This window comes from Dromiciops gliroides, chromosome 2 (genome assembly GCF_019393635.1).
Source record: "Dromiciops gliroides isolate mDroGli1 chromosome 2, mDroGli1.pri, whole genome shotgun sequence".
In the NCBI taxonomy this organism is placed as follows: Eukaryota; Metazoa; Chordata; class Mammalia; order Microbiotheria; family Microbiotheriidae; genus Dromiciops; species Dromiciops gliroides.
Window position 1 is genome coordinate 657,798,636 of NC_057862.1, and position 18,609 is coordinate 657,817,244.

Genomic DNA, 18,609 nt, shown 5'->3' on the forward strand with positions numbered 1-18,609 from the left:
GGGGAGATGCCCACCAATCAATTCCTGTTTCAGGACTGGAATTCAGGAGAAAGAAATACCAGACATTTTGGGGGTGGGGAACTCTGAGGCCAACAAAGGATAAAATCACACAACAGGAGAACCAAGAATAAATCAGCAGAAAAGATGACATAAAACACTAATTTGAGGAGACAGGGCGTGTGCAGGAAACCGACAACAGGAATAGTGGGACACAGAAAACTCGGGATGGATTGAGCCAAGGGCAGAACCATATGGTTAGACAGGACTTCAGACTCCAAACCTCACTTCTTGGCAAGCAAAGCTACACTTAAAACATTCCTAATGATAGCTGGCTTTTTTAATAGCACCTACTATGTGCTGGGCACTTTATAAAGATTTCATTAGATCCTCACAAATACCTCGAGGTAGAAGCTGTTATTATCCCCACTTCACAAATGTCAAAACTGAGGCTGGCCATGGTTAAGTGACTTGCCCAGCATCACATAGTTAACAAGTGTCCAAGACTGGATCTGAACTCAGGGCTTCCTGACTCCAGGCCAAACACTCTAAAGTACCTCTTTTTTTTTGGGGGGGGGGCAATGAGGGTTAAGTGACTTGTCCAGGGTCACACAGTAAATGCCAAGTGTCTGAGGCTAGATTTGAACTCCACTGCGCCACCTAGCTGCTCCGCCCCCAGGCCAAGCACTCTATCCACTGTACCACCTCACTCTCAAGACTGATGATACCGCTGCTCACAGTGGTCTACCTGAATTCAACAGCATTTTGAAAGACTTTCAAGTAGAGACTCCATGATCCCTGCCCATTGTGCACGTGCGTGTTTAGATACATGCACAAAAATATACTTAATTTACTTTTCCTGATCCCCTCATCCAAAGGACCTTGGCTACTGTCACAGTCTAGACTCTGCCATTGCAGGCTGCGGTTGGGAGGTGTAATGAGGCTGTAAACTGTGCTACGGTCCTCTGATGGAAGGTGATGGAGAGAGAGAGAGAGAGAGAGAGAGAGAGAGAGAGAGAGAGAGAGAGAGAGAGAGAGAGAGAAATAGAGAGAGAGAGAGAGAGAGGGAGGGAGAGAGAGGGAGAGAGAGAGAGAGAAATAGAGAGAGAAAGAGAGAGAGAGAGAAATAGAGAGGGAGAGAGAGATATATATATATATATATATATAGAGAGAGAGAGAGAGAGAGAGATATATATATATAGAGAGAGAAATAGAGAGAGAGAGATAGAGAGAGAAATAGAGAGAGAGATAGAGAGATAGCAAGAGATATATATATAGAGAGAGAGAGAGAGATAGAGAGAGAGAGAGAAATAGAGAGAGAGATAGCGAGATATATATATATATATATATATAGAGAGAGAGAGAGAGAGAGAGAGAGAGAGAGAGGGAGATAGCGAGATATATATATATATATATAGAGAGAGAGAGAGAGAGAGAGAGAAATAGCGATATACCTTTCAGAGAGAGAGAGAGAGATGCACAAACGTGAGCAATCTTTTCGTGAGACTGAAAAAATAAATTATTCAAAGCATGACATTTTACTCCCCAGGTATTTGGATTTCTGGCACACACACAAAAGAATAGAAATGCCAGCTTTCACTCATAGTGATTTAAAGCTGGCTTTTCTAAGACTGATGGCAACAAAATTTTATTGGGATTTGGAAAAGTATTTTTTAAAAATCATTATTTTAAAGCGCTCAACAGCTTCTGTTTAGATGGGGAATCCAGACTGAAGAGAGAGGAACAATATGCTGGCATCAATATTTCTTTTCTCATGGTATTGCGGGATCCTCCTTTCCCCAGATAAGAAGACTGCTTCATAGGGTATGACCACTCTAGTTCTCTACCTTGCTCCTGAAACTTCAAATCACAGTGTCATTTAAAGTCCAGAGACCCGTAGGACACCAAAGAGCATTCTGAAAAGCATAAAAAGTGCATGTAAGGGGCAGCTAGGTGGCACAATGGATAGAATACTGGCCCTGGGTCAGGAGGACATGAGTTCAAATTCAGCCTAGCTATGTGACCTTGGGCAAGTCACTTTACCCAGACTACCTCTAAAAAAAGTATATTTAAATCAAGGGGCTTAAACTTTTCTCTTGAGTCATTTTGATGTCTTAATAACAGACAATAGGAAGAAAAAGGAAAAAAAAAAAAAGAAAAGAACAGCTGGCTGAGAAGTGGCGAGCTACCTTTTGATGAGTGGTCTCTCCCATATCTAAAAGCTCAGTGATCTGTGGTCGGCACATCACTCGAGTGGAAGACAGCCGCTCTTCTGTGGAGAGGGACATCTCCTTCAGGAATTCAGAGGGGCTGGGCTGGAATGAAAAAGAAGAGGAGATAAGGGGCTACCAATGAGTACTCTGAAAGAGGCTTTTCTTGTTCAAGTGCCCGCCAGCCAGCCAGGATCGTGTTAGTTCTCCACTGCCTTCTTCTAATAAAATATTTAAAATAAATTATACAGAAGAAAATGCTCATGCACTTCTGAGTTCCTTACAGGGTAATACGAAGTGGCATGTGTGATCTTTTTCTTTTATTTTCCCGCTTAAAATTTAATGGGATCTGGGGCAGCTAGATGGCGCAGTGGATAGAGCACCGGCCCTGGAGTCAGGAGTACCTGAGTTCAAATCCGGCCTCAGACACTTAACACTTACTAGCTGTGTGACCCTGGGCAAGTCACTTAACCCCAATTGCCTCACTAAAAAAAAAAAAAAAAAGAGACGAATATAAAAAAAATTTAATGGGATCACACCAATGATTATGAAGGGAAGGCCTGGAAATCACAGGGAGAGAGCCGCATGCTCAGAGCTCCCCTCAGCTTCTAAACTCAGCAGCGGGATGTATAGGAAAGAACTGAGGAGAGCCGATGGCATGACAACCGAAGGCCTTGGTTTATTTTGTTATTCAAATGTGAATTTAATTTTTTTTTTAAAGCTCTCTCTAAAAGTTTAGCTGATCACCTGTCAAAAGGCCACTTCTCTGACCCACATTCAATATGCCATTCACATTGATTAAATTAATTGACTAAACAAGCCACCCATTCTCCACTGCTAATGCCTGCCCCTGTGAGATTGGCTTCTATTGCACTCCGTGTATCTTGGGCAGACCTAGTTATGCTGTTTCCCCCACTAGGACTCGGGCTCCTCTGCGGTATCTTTGCCTTTCTCTGTGCCCCCAGGGCCTGGCTCGTACTACAGACTTAGCAAACATAAAATGGAATCTGTCGTCTGGATAAATCTAACCACACTAACCCAGCTTCTCTCTTAAACAGAAACAATAAGAAACTTGTGCTTCTAAATTCACTACTGATTTTGTTATTATTGTCTCTGAATGCTCACACATGCCCTCTTATCATACATGCAGTAGAGGGGAATATAAAGGTGTAGCTGGGGCCGGCCCACCAACCCAAAAGGGTAAAGCCTTTCCATCTTCAGCACTTAGTGCAATGTTTTGTAAAATGGATAGAGTGCTGGGCCCGGAGTCAGGAAGGCTCCTCTTCCTAAGTTCAAATCTGGCCTCACACACTTACTAACTGTGTGACCTTGAGTAAGTCACTTAACCTCTGTTCGCCTCAGTTTCCTCATCTGTAAAATGGCCTGGAGAAGGAAATGGCAAACCCAAATGGGGTCACAAAGAGTCAGACATAACTGAACAACAACAACAATAATGTTTATACAGAATAGGAACTTCATAAAAGTTTTATTGAATGGAACAGAATTGAACCTGAACCTCCTATGGTCTAGAATCATTGAGTATCTGAGCTGCCAGGGACATCTGGAATATCCGGTGTCACCTCTAACAGAAAAATGACTCCCCTCGACAATGTCCCAACAAGTGATCATCCAGCCGTTACTTAAAGGCCCAAGGAAGCCCAATCCACTTCTGGACGATTATTTTTTTATATATTTATATTTGTTTTCAGGGCAATGAGGGTTAAGTGACTTGCCCAGGGTCACACAGCTAGTAAGTATCAAGAGTCTGAAGCTGAATTTGAACTCAGGTCCTCCTGAATCCAGGGCTGGTATTTTATCCATTGTGCTACCTAGCTGTCCCCTGGACGATTTTAATTATTAGGAAGCTTCTCTTTATATTAAGCCAAAATCTCCCTCTTTGTAACTTTAATCCATTGGTCCTAATCCTGCCATTTGGGGCCAAGCCAGAGAAATCAAACCCCTGGCCTCTGATCCTGAAGTCTAGGCATCCCCTTATTGTTGAGCACTGGTTTACCCTAAGCAGTTCTCCATGACCCTTTATTGCTTTTGCTACCTTCCCACAGAACTCTTTTGCTATAGCATCAGATAATCCTGCCTTCCTCACCCCCAAACTGACCCATGGCTCATGAGCAGACAAGTCCCTAGAGCCAGCAGGTTTTGCCTATCATTCTCAAACCCTGAGCCAGATTTGCACTCTGCCCCCACTTCCCTTCCCCCTTCTTCCTCCCCACATAAAACATCTGGGCTTTCAGCCTAGTGAGAGGGAGCATTTATCCAGAGCATAGATACTAAGTTCAGAAGAGCAAGGACTGTGTCCTACTATCTCTGTGTCTTCTTCAATGCTTAGCACACATTAATAATAATCATTGAATGAATATCCATGATTACTGGAAGAAACAAGAATTATCTCACGTGGTGTTTTTTTTTTATTGAAAAGTACATTATTTATCTAATCTATTTTGCCTTGGGCCAAAATCAATGTCTTCCCCAAGAGGTTAATGCCCTGCAAAATTTCATATTAGTGCCTGAATCTACCATAAGTGCATTGGAACATCTTTCTATTATAGCTTTTAAAAAAAGCCATAGGGGCAGCTAGATGGCGCAGTGGATAGAGCACCGGCCCTGGAATCAGGAGTACCTGAGTTCAAATCCGGCCTCAGACACTTAACACTTAACTAGCTGTGTGACCCTGGGCAAGTCACTTAACCCCAATTGCCTCACTAAAAAAAAAAAAAAGCCATAGACTAGGACAGGCTTTTCAACATTAGATTGGAATCTGGGTTGGGTTAATATAATTTCAAAAGAAATAACCCATGTATTGGCATCACTTGGTGCTAAGCTCAACCCACAAAGGGAGGACCAGATGAAGCTGGTCCTTTTTAAAATTTATTTTATTAGAACACAGCATAAAAGAAGTAAAAAATAAAATGGCCTGTGCCCCCCAAACCATAAATGTTCTATAACACTAGGTTCATTGCTAGAATCATAAAAATGAAAATATAATTTAAAATCAAAGAAGAGAGAGACATGTATTTTCTAGGTTTTATGCTCTCTCATGATTTGTAAGTTCTCCTGATAATAAAAATGTTCCCTATTATCTTATTATCATCCATCCCAAATAATCTGACCTAAAAGTTAGCAAACCCCAGCTGTTTGCTTGTGTATTTCCATTTTGGCTGATAAATTGAAGTATTCCAAACTTCTTTAGTCTTCTTTACTCTTAGGATTTCAGGAACTTAAGATTTCAGGGCTTAAGAGATTCACGAACTTTTCCAAAATCACTTCTTTCTCTCAACCAGCTGCCGTGTTATTGAATAAATATTAATCACTGACTAGGTGGTGCAGTGGATAGAGCACCAGCCCTGGATTCAGGAGGACCTGAGTTCAAATCTGGCCTCAGACACTTAACACTTACAATCTGTGTGACCCTGGGCAAGTCACTTAACCCCAATTGCCTCACCAAAAAAAAAAAAAGAAAGAAAATCAATGTTCTAAAGGATCCCAGGAGTGAGTGGACTTTACCATCTTGTTTGCTTCCTCTTCTGAGACCAGCTTCGGCGCCAGGATCCGGCTGCCTTGGAATCCTTTGAGCATTCGGACCAACTTCGTTTGACCCATGTGTCCTTGAAGCTTGCCACTTGCCATTTTGATTTATTTTCTTGGCTTATCTAGGGAAAGAATACAGATTACTTTGAAAACATGCAGGCAGCTCTTGACTACCAACAGGATGATTATTCATATTTCATCTTGTTAAAATATTGGAGAGCAAATTCCAAAGTCAAATATAATTGATTTGGAGATTATCTAAAATTCTGCCCCTCTCCATTAGTGTGAATAAACAGCAACTAATTAGGGGTAGGAGGGGGTGGAATATTCAAAGGATTAAAAATTAGGAAGGATGTAGAAATGACAGTTCTTGGGGGCAGCTAGGTGGTACAGTGTGGATAAAGCACCAGTCCTGGATTCAGGAGGACCTGAGTTCAAATCCAGCTTCAAACACTTGACACTTACTAGCTGTATGACCCTGGGCAAGTCACTTAACCCTCACTGACCAGCAAAGAAGAAGAAGAAGAAGATTCCAAAGGCCTCATGATGAAACATACTTTCCACTTGGATAGTGAAGCGAAGGACTCGGTACAGATTGAGGCAAGTTTTTTTTCCTCTTCCTTTTTTTTGAGAAGAACATGGCTAATACAGACATTTGTTTTACATGACTATACATATTTGTACTGGGTTTTGTTTTTCTTGCCTTCTCAGTGGGGAAAGAAGGGGGAAAGAATTTGGAACAGTAAAAAGAAAATTTTTAAAGTCTCTGGTGCTTTAAATAAAAAATTAAATTAAAATAAAAGATAATGAGGAAGCTAAGAAAGAAAAAGCAAGATCCTAAGGGTGGATTGCTTCTTTTCTGAGAGTTTTAAGAGCAGACAGAGAAAGGGGAATAAAAGGAAGAAAACACTTCTGTAGAAAGAATAAAGGGCTGGGATTTCCTATTTCTCATCATTGGGGTATATAAGAAGAGTGTTCAATCATGGAGGAAGGGATGGGGAAAGTGGGTGATGAACCTTAAGATAACCTTACTCTTATCCAAAATGGACAAAGGAGATTTGAAAACACACAAAGGGTTTGGTGTCAAAATATAATTTCAATTAAAAATAAAATATATTGTGTTAAGGATGGGGGGTGACTAAGAGGGAAGATAATACCAGGAAAGGAATAGCAATAAGCACAGCATACTTCCTAATGAGAGAGTAAAGGAAGATAGGGAGATGAAAAACAAACTTCTAGAATCTAAGGCTGTTCCTTAGATTGTTCCTTAGATTGTCTCTTAGTCAATCAGGGAATGGGCGACCAATGTGTGGTATAGGGATGTAATGGAATACTGTTGTGCCCATGATAAGTAACAAAAGATGATTTCAGAGAATCCTGGCTAATATGAACTGATGCAGAGTAAAGTGAGCAGAACCATTTCTACAAGGCCAGCAACAATGTAAAAAAAAAAATCTGAAAAACTTGAGAACTTGTCATTACAATGACCAACCATGTCTCCAGAGGTCATAGGATTAGGGGTATGCTGGTAAATGTTTAACAAATGGCTCAAGGGAGAGGAGCGGGGAATATGGGAACAACATAACCTTAAGTTTAATCTCAAGCAGTAACATTTTCTCCATCACTTTCTTAAGTCTAGACAATTGACAGCATAAATCAAGCCCTGATTTGTATCATTTGCTGATTTTCAAGAGTGAGTGAGAATGAGAAGTAGACAATGGCATCATGGTTGCAAACCTGAGTGAGTGGAAAGGTAGAGGTGCCCTTGAGAAAGAGAATGAGTCATGTTTCAAACATGCTGAGTTTCAGATGCCTAGGGCATGGCCAGTTCAAAATATCCAAGAGCTAATTGGAAGTGTGTGATTAGAATTCAAGAGCGGAAGTAAAGCTGGATGTGATCATTGAACCCATGGAAGCTGATCATGTTAACAAATGAAAGGCTGGAGAGAGAGAGGACAGCTTGAGACAGAGAAGTAAGGGCTACCTCGAGTTAGCAGGTACAACATGGATGATGATCCCCAAAAGGTGACTAAAGGGGAGTGGGCGGACAAGTCAGAAAACCAAGAGGGGGTGAGGGAGACAGCATGAGCAGGGCCACCAAAACCCAGAGAGAAAAGGAGCATCCAGGAGAGAGGTCAAGGAGGCTGGGAATCGAGAGGGCCCCATTAGATCTGGTAGTTAAGAGATCACTGGGGACTTTGGAGAGAGCACTTTCAGTTGAGTGACAAGTTCAGAAGCCACCTAACAGAAGGTGCAGAAGAGAATGAGAAGGGAGCATTTTAGGTATAGACACCTCTTTCAAGGAGGTGGGGGATAATGAGGGGAGAGATGTATGAGGAGAGTCTGCAGAGGTGGAAGGAGCTAGTAAGGATTTTTGAAGGATGAGAGAGACTTGGGCACGATTGTAGACAGTGGGGGACCAAAGGGGAACGCTCTACCAAAGTAGGGAGAGACTGAAGATTAGACAGTAGATACCATAGCAGAGAAGACAGGAGAAGATTAGGGGCATCTGTAGAAGGAAAGGACTCATCAAGGAGAACTCCCTGGTGCCCTATTCATCCTCACCTTCTACCAAGGAGCTCAGTGCCTCATGCTGCCTTCTCTGTGTCCAGTGCCCACCCTGCCTCCATCGACTAACTTCTCTTTTTCCTGTCACCCAAGACCTTCCCAATCTCATTCCCTGAGAGCTGGGACAGGCACTGGGAAAGATAGGATACAGGGAAAAGCTATGACCCCTGCCAGATGTTTTCACCCTTCTTCACCAATCATTCTCCACTTCTGGTACCGACAAGTGGCATTTCCCACTAAAATTCTGTCAACATTCAATATTACAGGCAACTGCCAATCAGCAGCAAGCATTCCTAAGGTTTAATCTAACCAGCTTCACCTGGTTGACCAGTCTGTCAAGTTCATGAGTACTGCCGAAATGTGGTTGTGGAAATACTTCTCTCCTATGCTTTCTTTCAGGTGCTTATCAGGGATTCCAAACCTAGGATTACACCATAGTGAATACTTCTCTGATCTTTTTTTTATCCTTCCTTAGGTGAGTCTTTGAAAACTGATGAATTTCCACCAGGCCCTTTCTAAATTATCCAAGCTTGAAGAAAACTGGAATTGTTCATATGTTGAAGAAATTGCTCAGGTGCTTTATTATACTCTGATAATGCTCTCCCCATACCCCAAAGGAAGTGGATTAAATTTTGCAGTGTAACTAAAATAAAATTTCCTGGCAATGTGTACATCTTTTATTAGACAAAAATTAACAGCAGTTAATTGTTATTGATGTTAGTGACTTTACAAATACTAAGTAAAGATAAGGAGTGGTAATTAGACATTATATGTGCCATTTGGAGAAAATGAAATAGGAAAGAATCACACAATTTACCAAAAGTCATCTAAGTCGTGTCCATGCCTCATCCTCTCATCTGTTTGAATCATTTTTCCCATAGGCCCTGAGGCAATGAAGCTGATAGTTCAAGAAGAAAGAATTTTGTTTCTGATGATCCCTATTTTCCCCTCCCAGGAGCCTGGGACACATATAGAAGGAAAGGAACACAGCAGAGGACCCAGAAGGACAAGATGTGCAACCAGCCACATGGGCCTGGAATTCTCAGTCTTCTTGGGTGAGCAGGAAGGCAGGCAGCCTTGTACTGTATAGTACAAGTACTATTGTAGTCAAGTACTGGGGCACCTTGCCTGCCATGGGTTGGCCATCAGTGAGTTTGGGGAGCCAAGCTCTGAGCCCCTGGCAGGAGTGGCCTCTGCCACCAGCTGTGGCAGTTAGGGATAGCACAGTGTGATAAGACCAAACCGGGGAGCAGGAGGAAGTGACAGCCTTTAAAAACCTCTATTGGTTGGTGAGCCCAGGCAGAGGAATCCATTCCTCTTTCACTTCCCTAATCCAGGCTCTAGAGCCCATCCAGAGGCCAATGCAGCCACTTCTCTTCCCCCCAGCTCTCTCCCCTCAGTCTTTTCCACAACCTTCAGGGGGCCAAGAGTCCTTCGGGAACCCTCAAAAGACAAGCTAGCAGGACAAATGGGAGAAGATCCTTGGGAAGAGATTGGGGCAGAACCTCCCCAAGGAGAGTGTTCAACAATTCTCCTTACATTTTTGCTACGTTTAATAAACCAGGCAGCCATGATAAATGGGAGTAACTGCATCCTATGAATGTATAGGGGGTCACTGATTGAGAAGAGAAATTTCAGATAGAGGGTGGGTGCCTGGTCATAGATTTTTCTATAATCTCCTAATATGTCAAAGCCATAGTTCATTATACCCCAAATCTAGATTCAGAACCAGCCAGGTTAGGGTTTTGTTTTGTTTTGGGTGAGGAAACTGGGGTTAAATGACTTGCCCAGGGTCACATAGCTAGTATGTGTCAAGGGTCTGAATCTGAATTTGAACTCAGGTCCTCCTAAATCCAGGGCCAGAGCTCTATCGACTGTGCCACCTAGCTGCCCCCAGCCAGGTTGGGTTTTAACTATCTACACCTTCCCCATTACTGGGAGTCACTTATTTTATTGGGAATGGAGACTTATCTTCTTCCCCTCCTCCCCATAAGACAGACTCCAGTGAAATTACTTGGCTTGTCACTTGAGTATGGTTTCTTCCTTCAAAAAAATCAAATATGACACTCCCTCACTGAGTAATTAACTAAGTGACATCCTGCCTTCCTAAAGGCTTAAGAAGTCAGCACGTGAAACAACGTGGACTGCTCTTGCTATTGGACAGTAGCAAGTGGGAGGGCACCCAACAAATGCATGTGCAGCCTTCCACTGTCACTGCCAAACAAATCACAAACTTGTTAAAGCTTGAAGAGCTGCCACATGTCTCTCGGCCTATCCTGTCACCTTAGACATGAGAATGCTTAAGCCTAGGAAGGTTAGATCGCTCTTGCAAGGGGTCCCAGAACTAGTCAGTGAGAGAGTCAGGCCTCCTCACAATACAGCATTAGTTGCAAATATTCAGAAGAGAATTTTTTTGGTCAAATTTTTTAAAAGAAAATTACCATCTTTACTAAGGAAACCAGGATTCATAACTTATCAAGTCACTTGACAATTTATAAGCCCTGTGTCCAGTAAGCCTATTCCCACTTGAGAGGAATTGAAATCATTTGTCAGAATGCTGTTTCTTCAACTTAATAACCTTAGGTGGACTTGGGAAGCATGGAGAAGGTGGGAGTAGCTCTCCCAGGAATCTCAGGGTACCTGTCTCCATAGGTAAGGCACTTTGCAAATCCTTCAGTGCTCTGAAAATGCTATCTAGAAAAACACAAGACATATTTTGCTAGAAAGAATCTTCCACCCAGCAGATAACTAGTCTCCATCAAAAGGATGCTCTTTCCTATGGGTAAGCCATAACATACTGTATAGCATTGACAGTTTTCCCAATCAAAGTCAATTCAGAGAGTAAACCAAACTGTCACTTGGAAATTAAACAGTATAAAAAAAATTCTTGGCAGTTGCTATCCCTCCTTCTCTCCTCCCCCTTACCTATTATTGTTATTGTTCAATTGTTTTTCAGTCACACCTGACTCTCCATGAGCTCATCTGGGATTTTCTTGGCAAAAGTGCTTTGCCATTTCCTTCTCCAGCTCATTTTACAGATAAGGAACCTGAGGCAAACAGGGTGACTTGCCCTATCTGAGGCTGGATTTGATCTCAGGTCTTCCTAAATTCCAGGCCAGGACCGCTATCTATTCTGCCAACTAGCTACCCCTGGCCAATTATTTGTTTTGTTTGTTTTTTTGTGAGGCAATTGGGGTTGTGACTTGCCTAAGGTCACACAGCTAGTAAGTGTTAAGTGTCTGAGGCCAGATTTGAACTCAGGTCCTCCTGACTCCAGGGCCGGTGCTCTATCCACTGTGCCACCTAGCTGTCCCCCCCCCCCCCGCCGGCCAATTATTAATGACACAGGATTCCAGAATTCTGCATTCCTTAAAACATGTATGTTCTTGCATCTGTGCATGTGAACAATGATTTTTCCATTCTATACATTTCCCTTCAAATTAACCAGAACTCCCCTCCACCAAACAAAGAAACCAATTTACAGTATCAAGTCAGTACAGTTTTTTTAAAACCCCAACATTTTAAAATGACACTTTTGTTTTACTAGACTCTTCATAACGGGATATCAATCCAGCTCTATTGATTTCATGAGTATTTTGGAATTTAGCCTAGTGGCCTGTGATGGGGGAAGGGTTCCCTTAACATCATGCTTTGGAAACTCAAGTTCAAGTCAACACAAAGCAGAGCCGGCCTTGGTTGTCCTCAGCCAGCTTCGGACTAGCCAGACCTCATTGTAACTTCTGGTCACCACTACAGGCATCTGCCATTTCTGTCCTCTTGTAACCTAAAGGCACCGTGTTCCAAATGAGCAAACCTCAGCTGCAAAGGAGCTTTCTGTCCAGTTTTGCCGACTGCCGTGGGGGTCACATGACTGTGTTGTTTCAGTGTGGCTCATTGCCCATTGTGGGTGGGATCTCCTGATGTATATTATTATGTTATATGAATGTATCCAGATGTGGTAGGGATGTGTACATGTCACATTAATCACTATAATGATTAAAATAATCATGCCCTCATCTCCTTTCTCTGTGACTCCCTTCACTTTTCCTTCATCTGGTAAGGCTAAATCATACACTTGCCGGAATCCTCTTTTCTTCTCACTTACTTGAGTTCCTCCTTCATTTACTGAAAAGCCAAGCAAAAATTTGACACATTTGCTAGATGGGATAAATCTCTGAGCAAGTAAAGATCTTTTGGCCTATCAAGTAATTTGTAAGTACACGAGTCTGTAGGAACTTCAGTACCACCTGAAGTATTCTATATTTATAAGATGATTGTGTTACTCCCTCCAACAGGCCTAGCACAGTGCTGGGCAAATGTTTAATAAATACCATAACTCTTCATTGATATCACTCTTTCTTTGCAAAAAATGTTTGGGTTTGGTATTTTTGAGGAGGAAATACAAGAATTTTTTCTCAATATTTCCTTCCGGACAGTTGTCCCTGCCAGCAGCCACATTCCCTTTGGTTTAATCCTATTGGTGAATGTAAATGGAAAGCTATTTATCTACTATATATTCCTTTCTTGGTCACAGCAGCCCACCATAGAGGGGAAAGGATTTTTGACTACCAAAAAAACCTAATTATTGTTATATTTGGGGGCAGAGGGGAAACCATGAGCGTATGCCTATGAAAAAATACCAGACTGGAGTTTTGCAAGGCCTTATAGAATGATAGTTTTAATTTTCTTGATAAAACTTTAAGATTTAGAGCTAAAAGGGACCTTAGAAATCATTTAGTTTTACTCCCTTACCCAACATTCCGTTACAGGGAGATTAGGAAAATTGAGTCAGAGAGAGAGGGTAAACAATTTGGCTAAGGTCACAGAAGTAGAGACTGAGGAGAGGTTCAGAAATTTATGAATTCAAATCCAGTGCTCCTCCCCATTCAGCTCTGCTCCCCTTTACTCCTCTTCCCCCTCACCTCCTTATCTTCTTCTGAATCTGCAGTTATAAGCATCCTTGGGCCTCTGTGTCTCCTCTTACTAAACACTTATCACATTGGTCTCTATCGTCCCCTCCCTTCCCCCACACATCCAGAACAAACAGGTTTTGAAGATGGCCTATCTCTGAAAGCCACAGCTTTTCCTGTCTCTAGGGTGATAAGACACTGAAAGAATTATTTTGTTTGGCCCTGTCCTAAGAAATAAAAAGCCTTATCATGCGCTAAACATAATCTTGTCAAAACCAGGAAATCAACCCCAGGTTCTGGGTACTTCTTTGCAGGCTAGGCATAGGTGTGGTTTAAAAAAAAAAAAAGCAATGAAAAAAGAAAAGGAACCTGAAAATGAAAGAATGTGTGTGTGTGTGTGTGTGTGCAGACATACATATATGTATTATATACATTAAATCTATGCCGGAGGGTGGGAGTCCACCCCACTCCAAGTAAACAGAGAAAGCCCCCACTTCTCAATGGAATCAAAGGCATAAATTGGGTGCAAACAAACTCTTTCATCATTGGATGAAAAAGCTGGGGACACCACACAGGAAAGGTTTTGTGATTGGTTGAAGAGGATCAGTCACAACTGGGGGGCTATGGAGAGCACAACAAGCCATTTCTAACACTCTCGGTTCAGTAGAAAAACACTCAGACTGAAGTTCAGGTGCTTCCAGACTCCGACAAAGCTTGAGGAAGCGTGCCCATCACAGGGCCTGGAGGGCAAAGTAGCCAAAGGGAACCTTACCCTCCCCAGCCCCCCTGACTAGGTATCGACCTTGCGTACTTTGCAATGGTCAGAAGAGCTGAAGTTCCCACTGGAGTCCATAGTGGTGTCCACCGGAGCTAGTGGCAATGTCCCAGAGCAGCAGCGTCTGTGTAGGGAGCTTAAAGAGACACCTTCAGCACTCAGCAAAGGGCTCCACCCAAGGGGAGCTTCATGGGGCTCGTCAAATCGAGAAGACATCCAGTAACCAGAAACAGCTCACCTTTTGACCACACTCTCTAAGTTTGAATCCACTCTGCCCAGGAGAGAGTAAGTCCCGAATTGAGGGAGGTGGGAGGTATCTTGTGCCAACTGTTCTTACATGGCTATCTTTCTAGGAGTTAATTAAGTCTAAATAGCCAATAATCCAGGGGGGAACACAGAGAATGAGGGCTCATCAATAAGCATGAGAGGTTAACCCCACAACCCTGGGAAGAGAAGGTGTAGGCTGCTCTCTGGAGAACCAACTTGCCAGTGGGAGTTGGGAGAGGGAACCCAAAGGATAATAATTTCAAAAATGTCATTCTTTGATTACCATTCCAATTTGTAAAAGAAACCAATATCCTGAGAAAAAGCAAACTCAGCATCTTCAAAAGATACAAGACACTATGAGAGTCAAAAGCCATGACTTCTCTCACTCATCAGTCATGAGTGAAGCTACAATCTCATGTCATCACTGGCAACATGGATAATATGCATCCAGAACTATGACTTTATGTTGGCCTTGTCTATAGATCACAAACGATGGCTGGGTAGCACAGTGGATAGGGCACCAGTCCTGGAGTCAGGAAGACTTTATTTTTTTTAATTATGAAAGTATTTTATTATTTTCCAGTTACATGTAGAAATAGTTTTCAAAATTTGTTTTTATAAGATTTCTTTTTCCCCTCCCTCCCCTCCCTCTTCCCCCAAGACAGCAAGTAATTTGATATAGGTTATATATGTACAATCACATTAAACATATTTCTGCATTAGTCATGTTATAAGAGAAGAATCAGAGCAAAAAGGAAAAACCTCAAAAAAGAACAACAACAACAGAAAACAACAGACATAGTATGGTTCAGTCTGCATCCATATTCCACAGTTCTTTTTTTTCTGGATTTGGAGAGCCTTTTCCATGATGAGTCCTTTGGAACTATCTTGTACCATTGTATTGCTGAGAAGAATCAAGTCTATCACAGTTGATCAAACACATAATGTTGGTCTATGCCTAAGTTCTGCCATAAAGTCAGGAAGACTTTAGTTCAAATCTGGCCTCAGATAATTACTAGCTGTGTGACCTTGGGTAAGTCACTGGACCCTCTTTGTCTCAGTTTCCTCATCTGTAAAATAAGCTGGAGAAGGAAATGGCAAACCCCTCCAGTAGCTTTGCCAAGAAAGCCTCCAGGGGCAGCTAGATGGCGCAGTGGATAAAGCACTGGCCCTGGAGTCAGGAGTACCTGAGTTCAAATCCAGCCTCAGACACTTGACACTGGCTGTGTGACCCTGGGCAAGTCACTTAACCCTCCATAGCCCCTCAAAAAAAAAAAAGCCTCCAGTGGGGTCATGAAGAGTTGAACATGACTGAACAATTGCATGTGCTATGGCTTCATGTAATCTTATCCGGATTTCTTCATCTGTATCCTCTCACCCTTCACAGATCCCCTTGAAATGCCATCTCCTTCCATCACCCCCCTTCTTCCCGCCAGCTAAAAGTGACCCGCACCATTAAATCCACATTGCAATTTACATGTCTCTTTATTCTTCTACACTCTGGCACCTCTTCTAATTCTCTCTCTACATATCTTATCTTCCCCACTAGGCTGAAAACAAAAAGGGTAGGGACTTCTATTCCACTGATCCTTCTCTGTGACCCCCACAGAGCCACCCCTATTGTGGTCACTCAATAAACACTGGCTGAATGAATGAGCAATTCACATTAATGCAACTTGATCGACAAGTGACACCTCCTGGCTTTAGTTCAGGGCAGTAGGATTTCATTTCAATATTATGTTTTAAGAAGATAAGCTGAAAAATACCTCAGGGACCTTCCAAGTACAAAGTAAGAAAAAACATATTAACTTAAAAAGAAAGTGTTGAAAGGAAGCCTGGCTCCAAAAGTTTGCCTGGGGCCACTGAGAATCTAATTCTAACACTATTTAGAAGTGTGAACTTGTACTACAGAGATATTCCCTATTTGTTATCTGGAAAATGTTTAGGAGCTGTTATCCAGCTCCTCAACTGTTATTTCTAGGTATGGATGAGTCAGGAAAGTAATGAGCTCAGATGGAACTTCTATTCGAAAAGCTACTGACAAAATTTTCTGGATTAAAAATAAACTATTCCCCTATACCCAAAGGGCTATGGGGATGTGCATATGCGTTAGCCCAGTAATACCACCACTAGGTCTGTATCCCAAGAAGATCATAAAAAAAAGAAAAGGACCCACATGTACAAAAATATTTCTAGCAGCTCTCATTGTGGTGGCAAAGAATTGGAAATTAAGGGAATGCCCATCAATTGGGGAATGGCTGGATGAGTTGTGGTATGTGAATGGAATGGAATACCATTATGCTGTAAGAAATGAAAAGCAGGCAGATTTCAGAAAAACCTGGAAAGACTTAAGTGACTGCTGCTGAGTGAAGTGAGCAGAACCAGGAGGACATGGGACACAGTAACATCAACACTGTGTGATGATCAACTATGATAGACTTAACTCTTCTCAATTGTACAATGATCCAAGATAATTCCAAAGGACTCATAATGGAAAATCTTCTCCACATCCAGAAAAAAGAACTGTGGAATCTAAGTGCAGATTGAACTATACCATTTCTACTTTTTTGTTTGTTTTTTGAGGTTTTTCCCTTTTGTTCTGATTCTTTTTTCACATGACGAATGAAGAAATATGTTTGATGTGACTGTACATATATAACCTATATCAGATTGCTTTCTGTCTTGGGGAGATGGGAAGGGAGGGAGGAAGGGAGAAAAATTTGAAACTCAAAATCTCATAAAAACAAATGTTGAAAACTATCTTTACATGTAACTGGGAAAAGGGTGGGAGGGAAGAAACTATTCCCTTTCACTTCCATAAACCAAAACTTTGCTTTCCATCCCCTATGTTAACCCCAAATAGTACTTTCAAAGGTTCTTAACCTTGGGGTTAAGGGACTTGTTTTTGTTTTAGTAAGGCAATTGGGGTTAAGTGACTTGCCCAGGATCACACAGCTAGTAAGTGTGTCAAGTGTTTGATACCGGATTTGAACTCAGGTCCTCCTGAATCCAAGGCTGGTGGTGCTGTATCCACTGCGCCACCTAGCTGCCCCAGGGACTTGTTTTTTAATATACTCCTATAGCTGAATTTCAGTCTAATTGGTTTTGTTTGTAATCCAATGCATTTTATTTTATGCACTTAAAAACCTTATGAGAAGGGGGCCATGGGCTTCCACACTACTGCCTTGAGGAGTATGCTACTAAGAAAAGTCAAAAAGTTTTGCACTGTATCTCAAGGGACAAGCCTTGGCCCAAGGATCTGTAGGATTTCAGCCCATATTTAAGCCCTGACTGTTGCCAAGGACATAAAAGGTGATAGACCAATCCAGGGAAATTACTATCATTGCCTCCAAGCAAAGCAATAACATGGGCAGAGTTTATCTGCCCGCTCCCCACACAGTCTCATTGCCCTCTTTCCCCGCATTGTCCAGACCCAGAAAACTTATTCACTTTAAGAAGTTAAGGACTTAATTTGCTCACTTTCCCAAGAGACTATGCTTTTAAAAAGAGGACCATCGGGAAAGGCAATTGCCTTGGTCAAAGCATTCATTCTAACTGTGGTGAGACCTTCCCATAATCCCTCAGTTCCCACCCACCTATCCCCTTTTCCATAAAACCAACCATTTCCACTATTATCACTGAAACTAGTATGTGTTTTGTGGCAGGACCAGCATAAGAGATATGTTCCTACAACTTCTCCCATCTCCTCTTCCTCCTACTGCAGGGGTGGGCTAGAGTCAAAGGGGGCACATCTCGGGTACAAAAATATTTCCAGAGCATAAAACAAGCTTGAGAGGGGCACTTTAGTCCTACAATGCCAGTCTGGGTAACAATCATAGTCACTTCTGTACCTTAATGTGATTTTAAACTATTTGAATTGTTTTAAATTTTGGAAACATCCGAGGACACTATCCCTTTTCGGCAGCAAAGGGATATTCCAGCCTAAATAGGATCCATTTCCAATCCAGGATCCTGGAGGCAGAGGCTTCCGGTCTAAGAGACTTGCTGTCTGTTATGAACAGAGCCCCCTAACCAAAGCGACTTCTTGACAATTCACCACAGCCCATGCACTACTTTAAATGCTGCTCACTCCTGCGTGTGTAATTGCAGCAACATCCTGCAGGGAGCCTTCCAGGAGTGGTTTGTTAATGGTCCTAGAAAATCGGAGGAGTTCTCGGGCACTGCAGATAAGCTAACAGTTCAAAGTTCCTGATTGTCCTACTCAAGGAAAAGAACTGTTTTATGAAACTGGCTCCAGCACTGGTGCTGGCTCTTCTCTTCCTTTTGTTAGAGTAGCACAGTACAGAGAGATTTGAGGGGGGTCTTCTGTTGTTTC

At 42.2% G+C, this 18,609-nt stretch overlaps 1 protein-coding gene across 1 annotated transcript in view; it reads right to left on the minus strand.

The window, feature by feature from the left end:
• Positions 1-18,609, minus strand: part of HYDIN (HYDIN axonemal central pair apparatus protein) — a 589,624-nt gene that overhangs the window by 425,477 nt on the left and 145,538 nt on the right. Inside the window, 2 exon segments of the mRNA XM_043981230.1 lie at positions 2,187-2,307; positions 5,725-5,875. Of these exon segments, the coding sequence (XP_043837165.1) occupies positions 2,187-2,307; positions 5,725-5,852 (249 nt within the window). The 5' untranslated portion in view covers positions 5,853-5,875.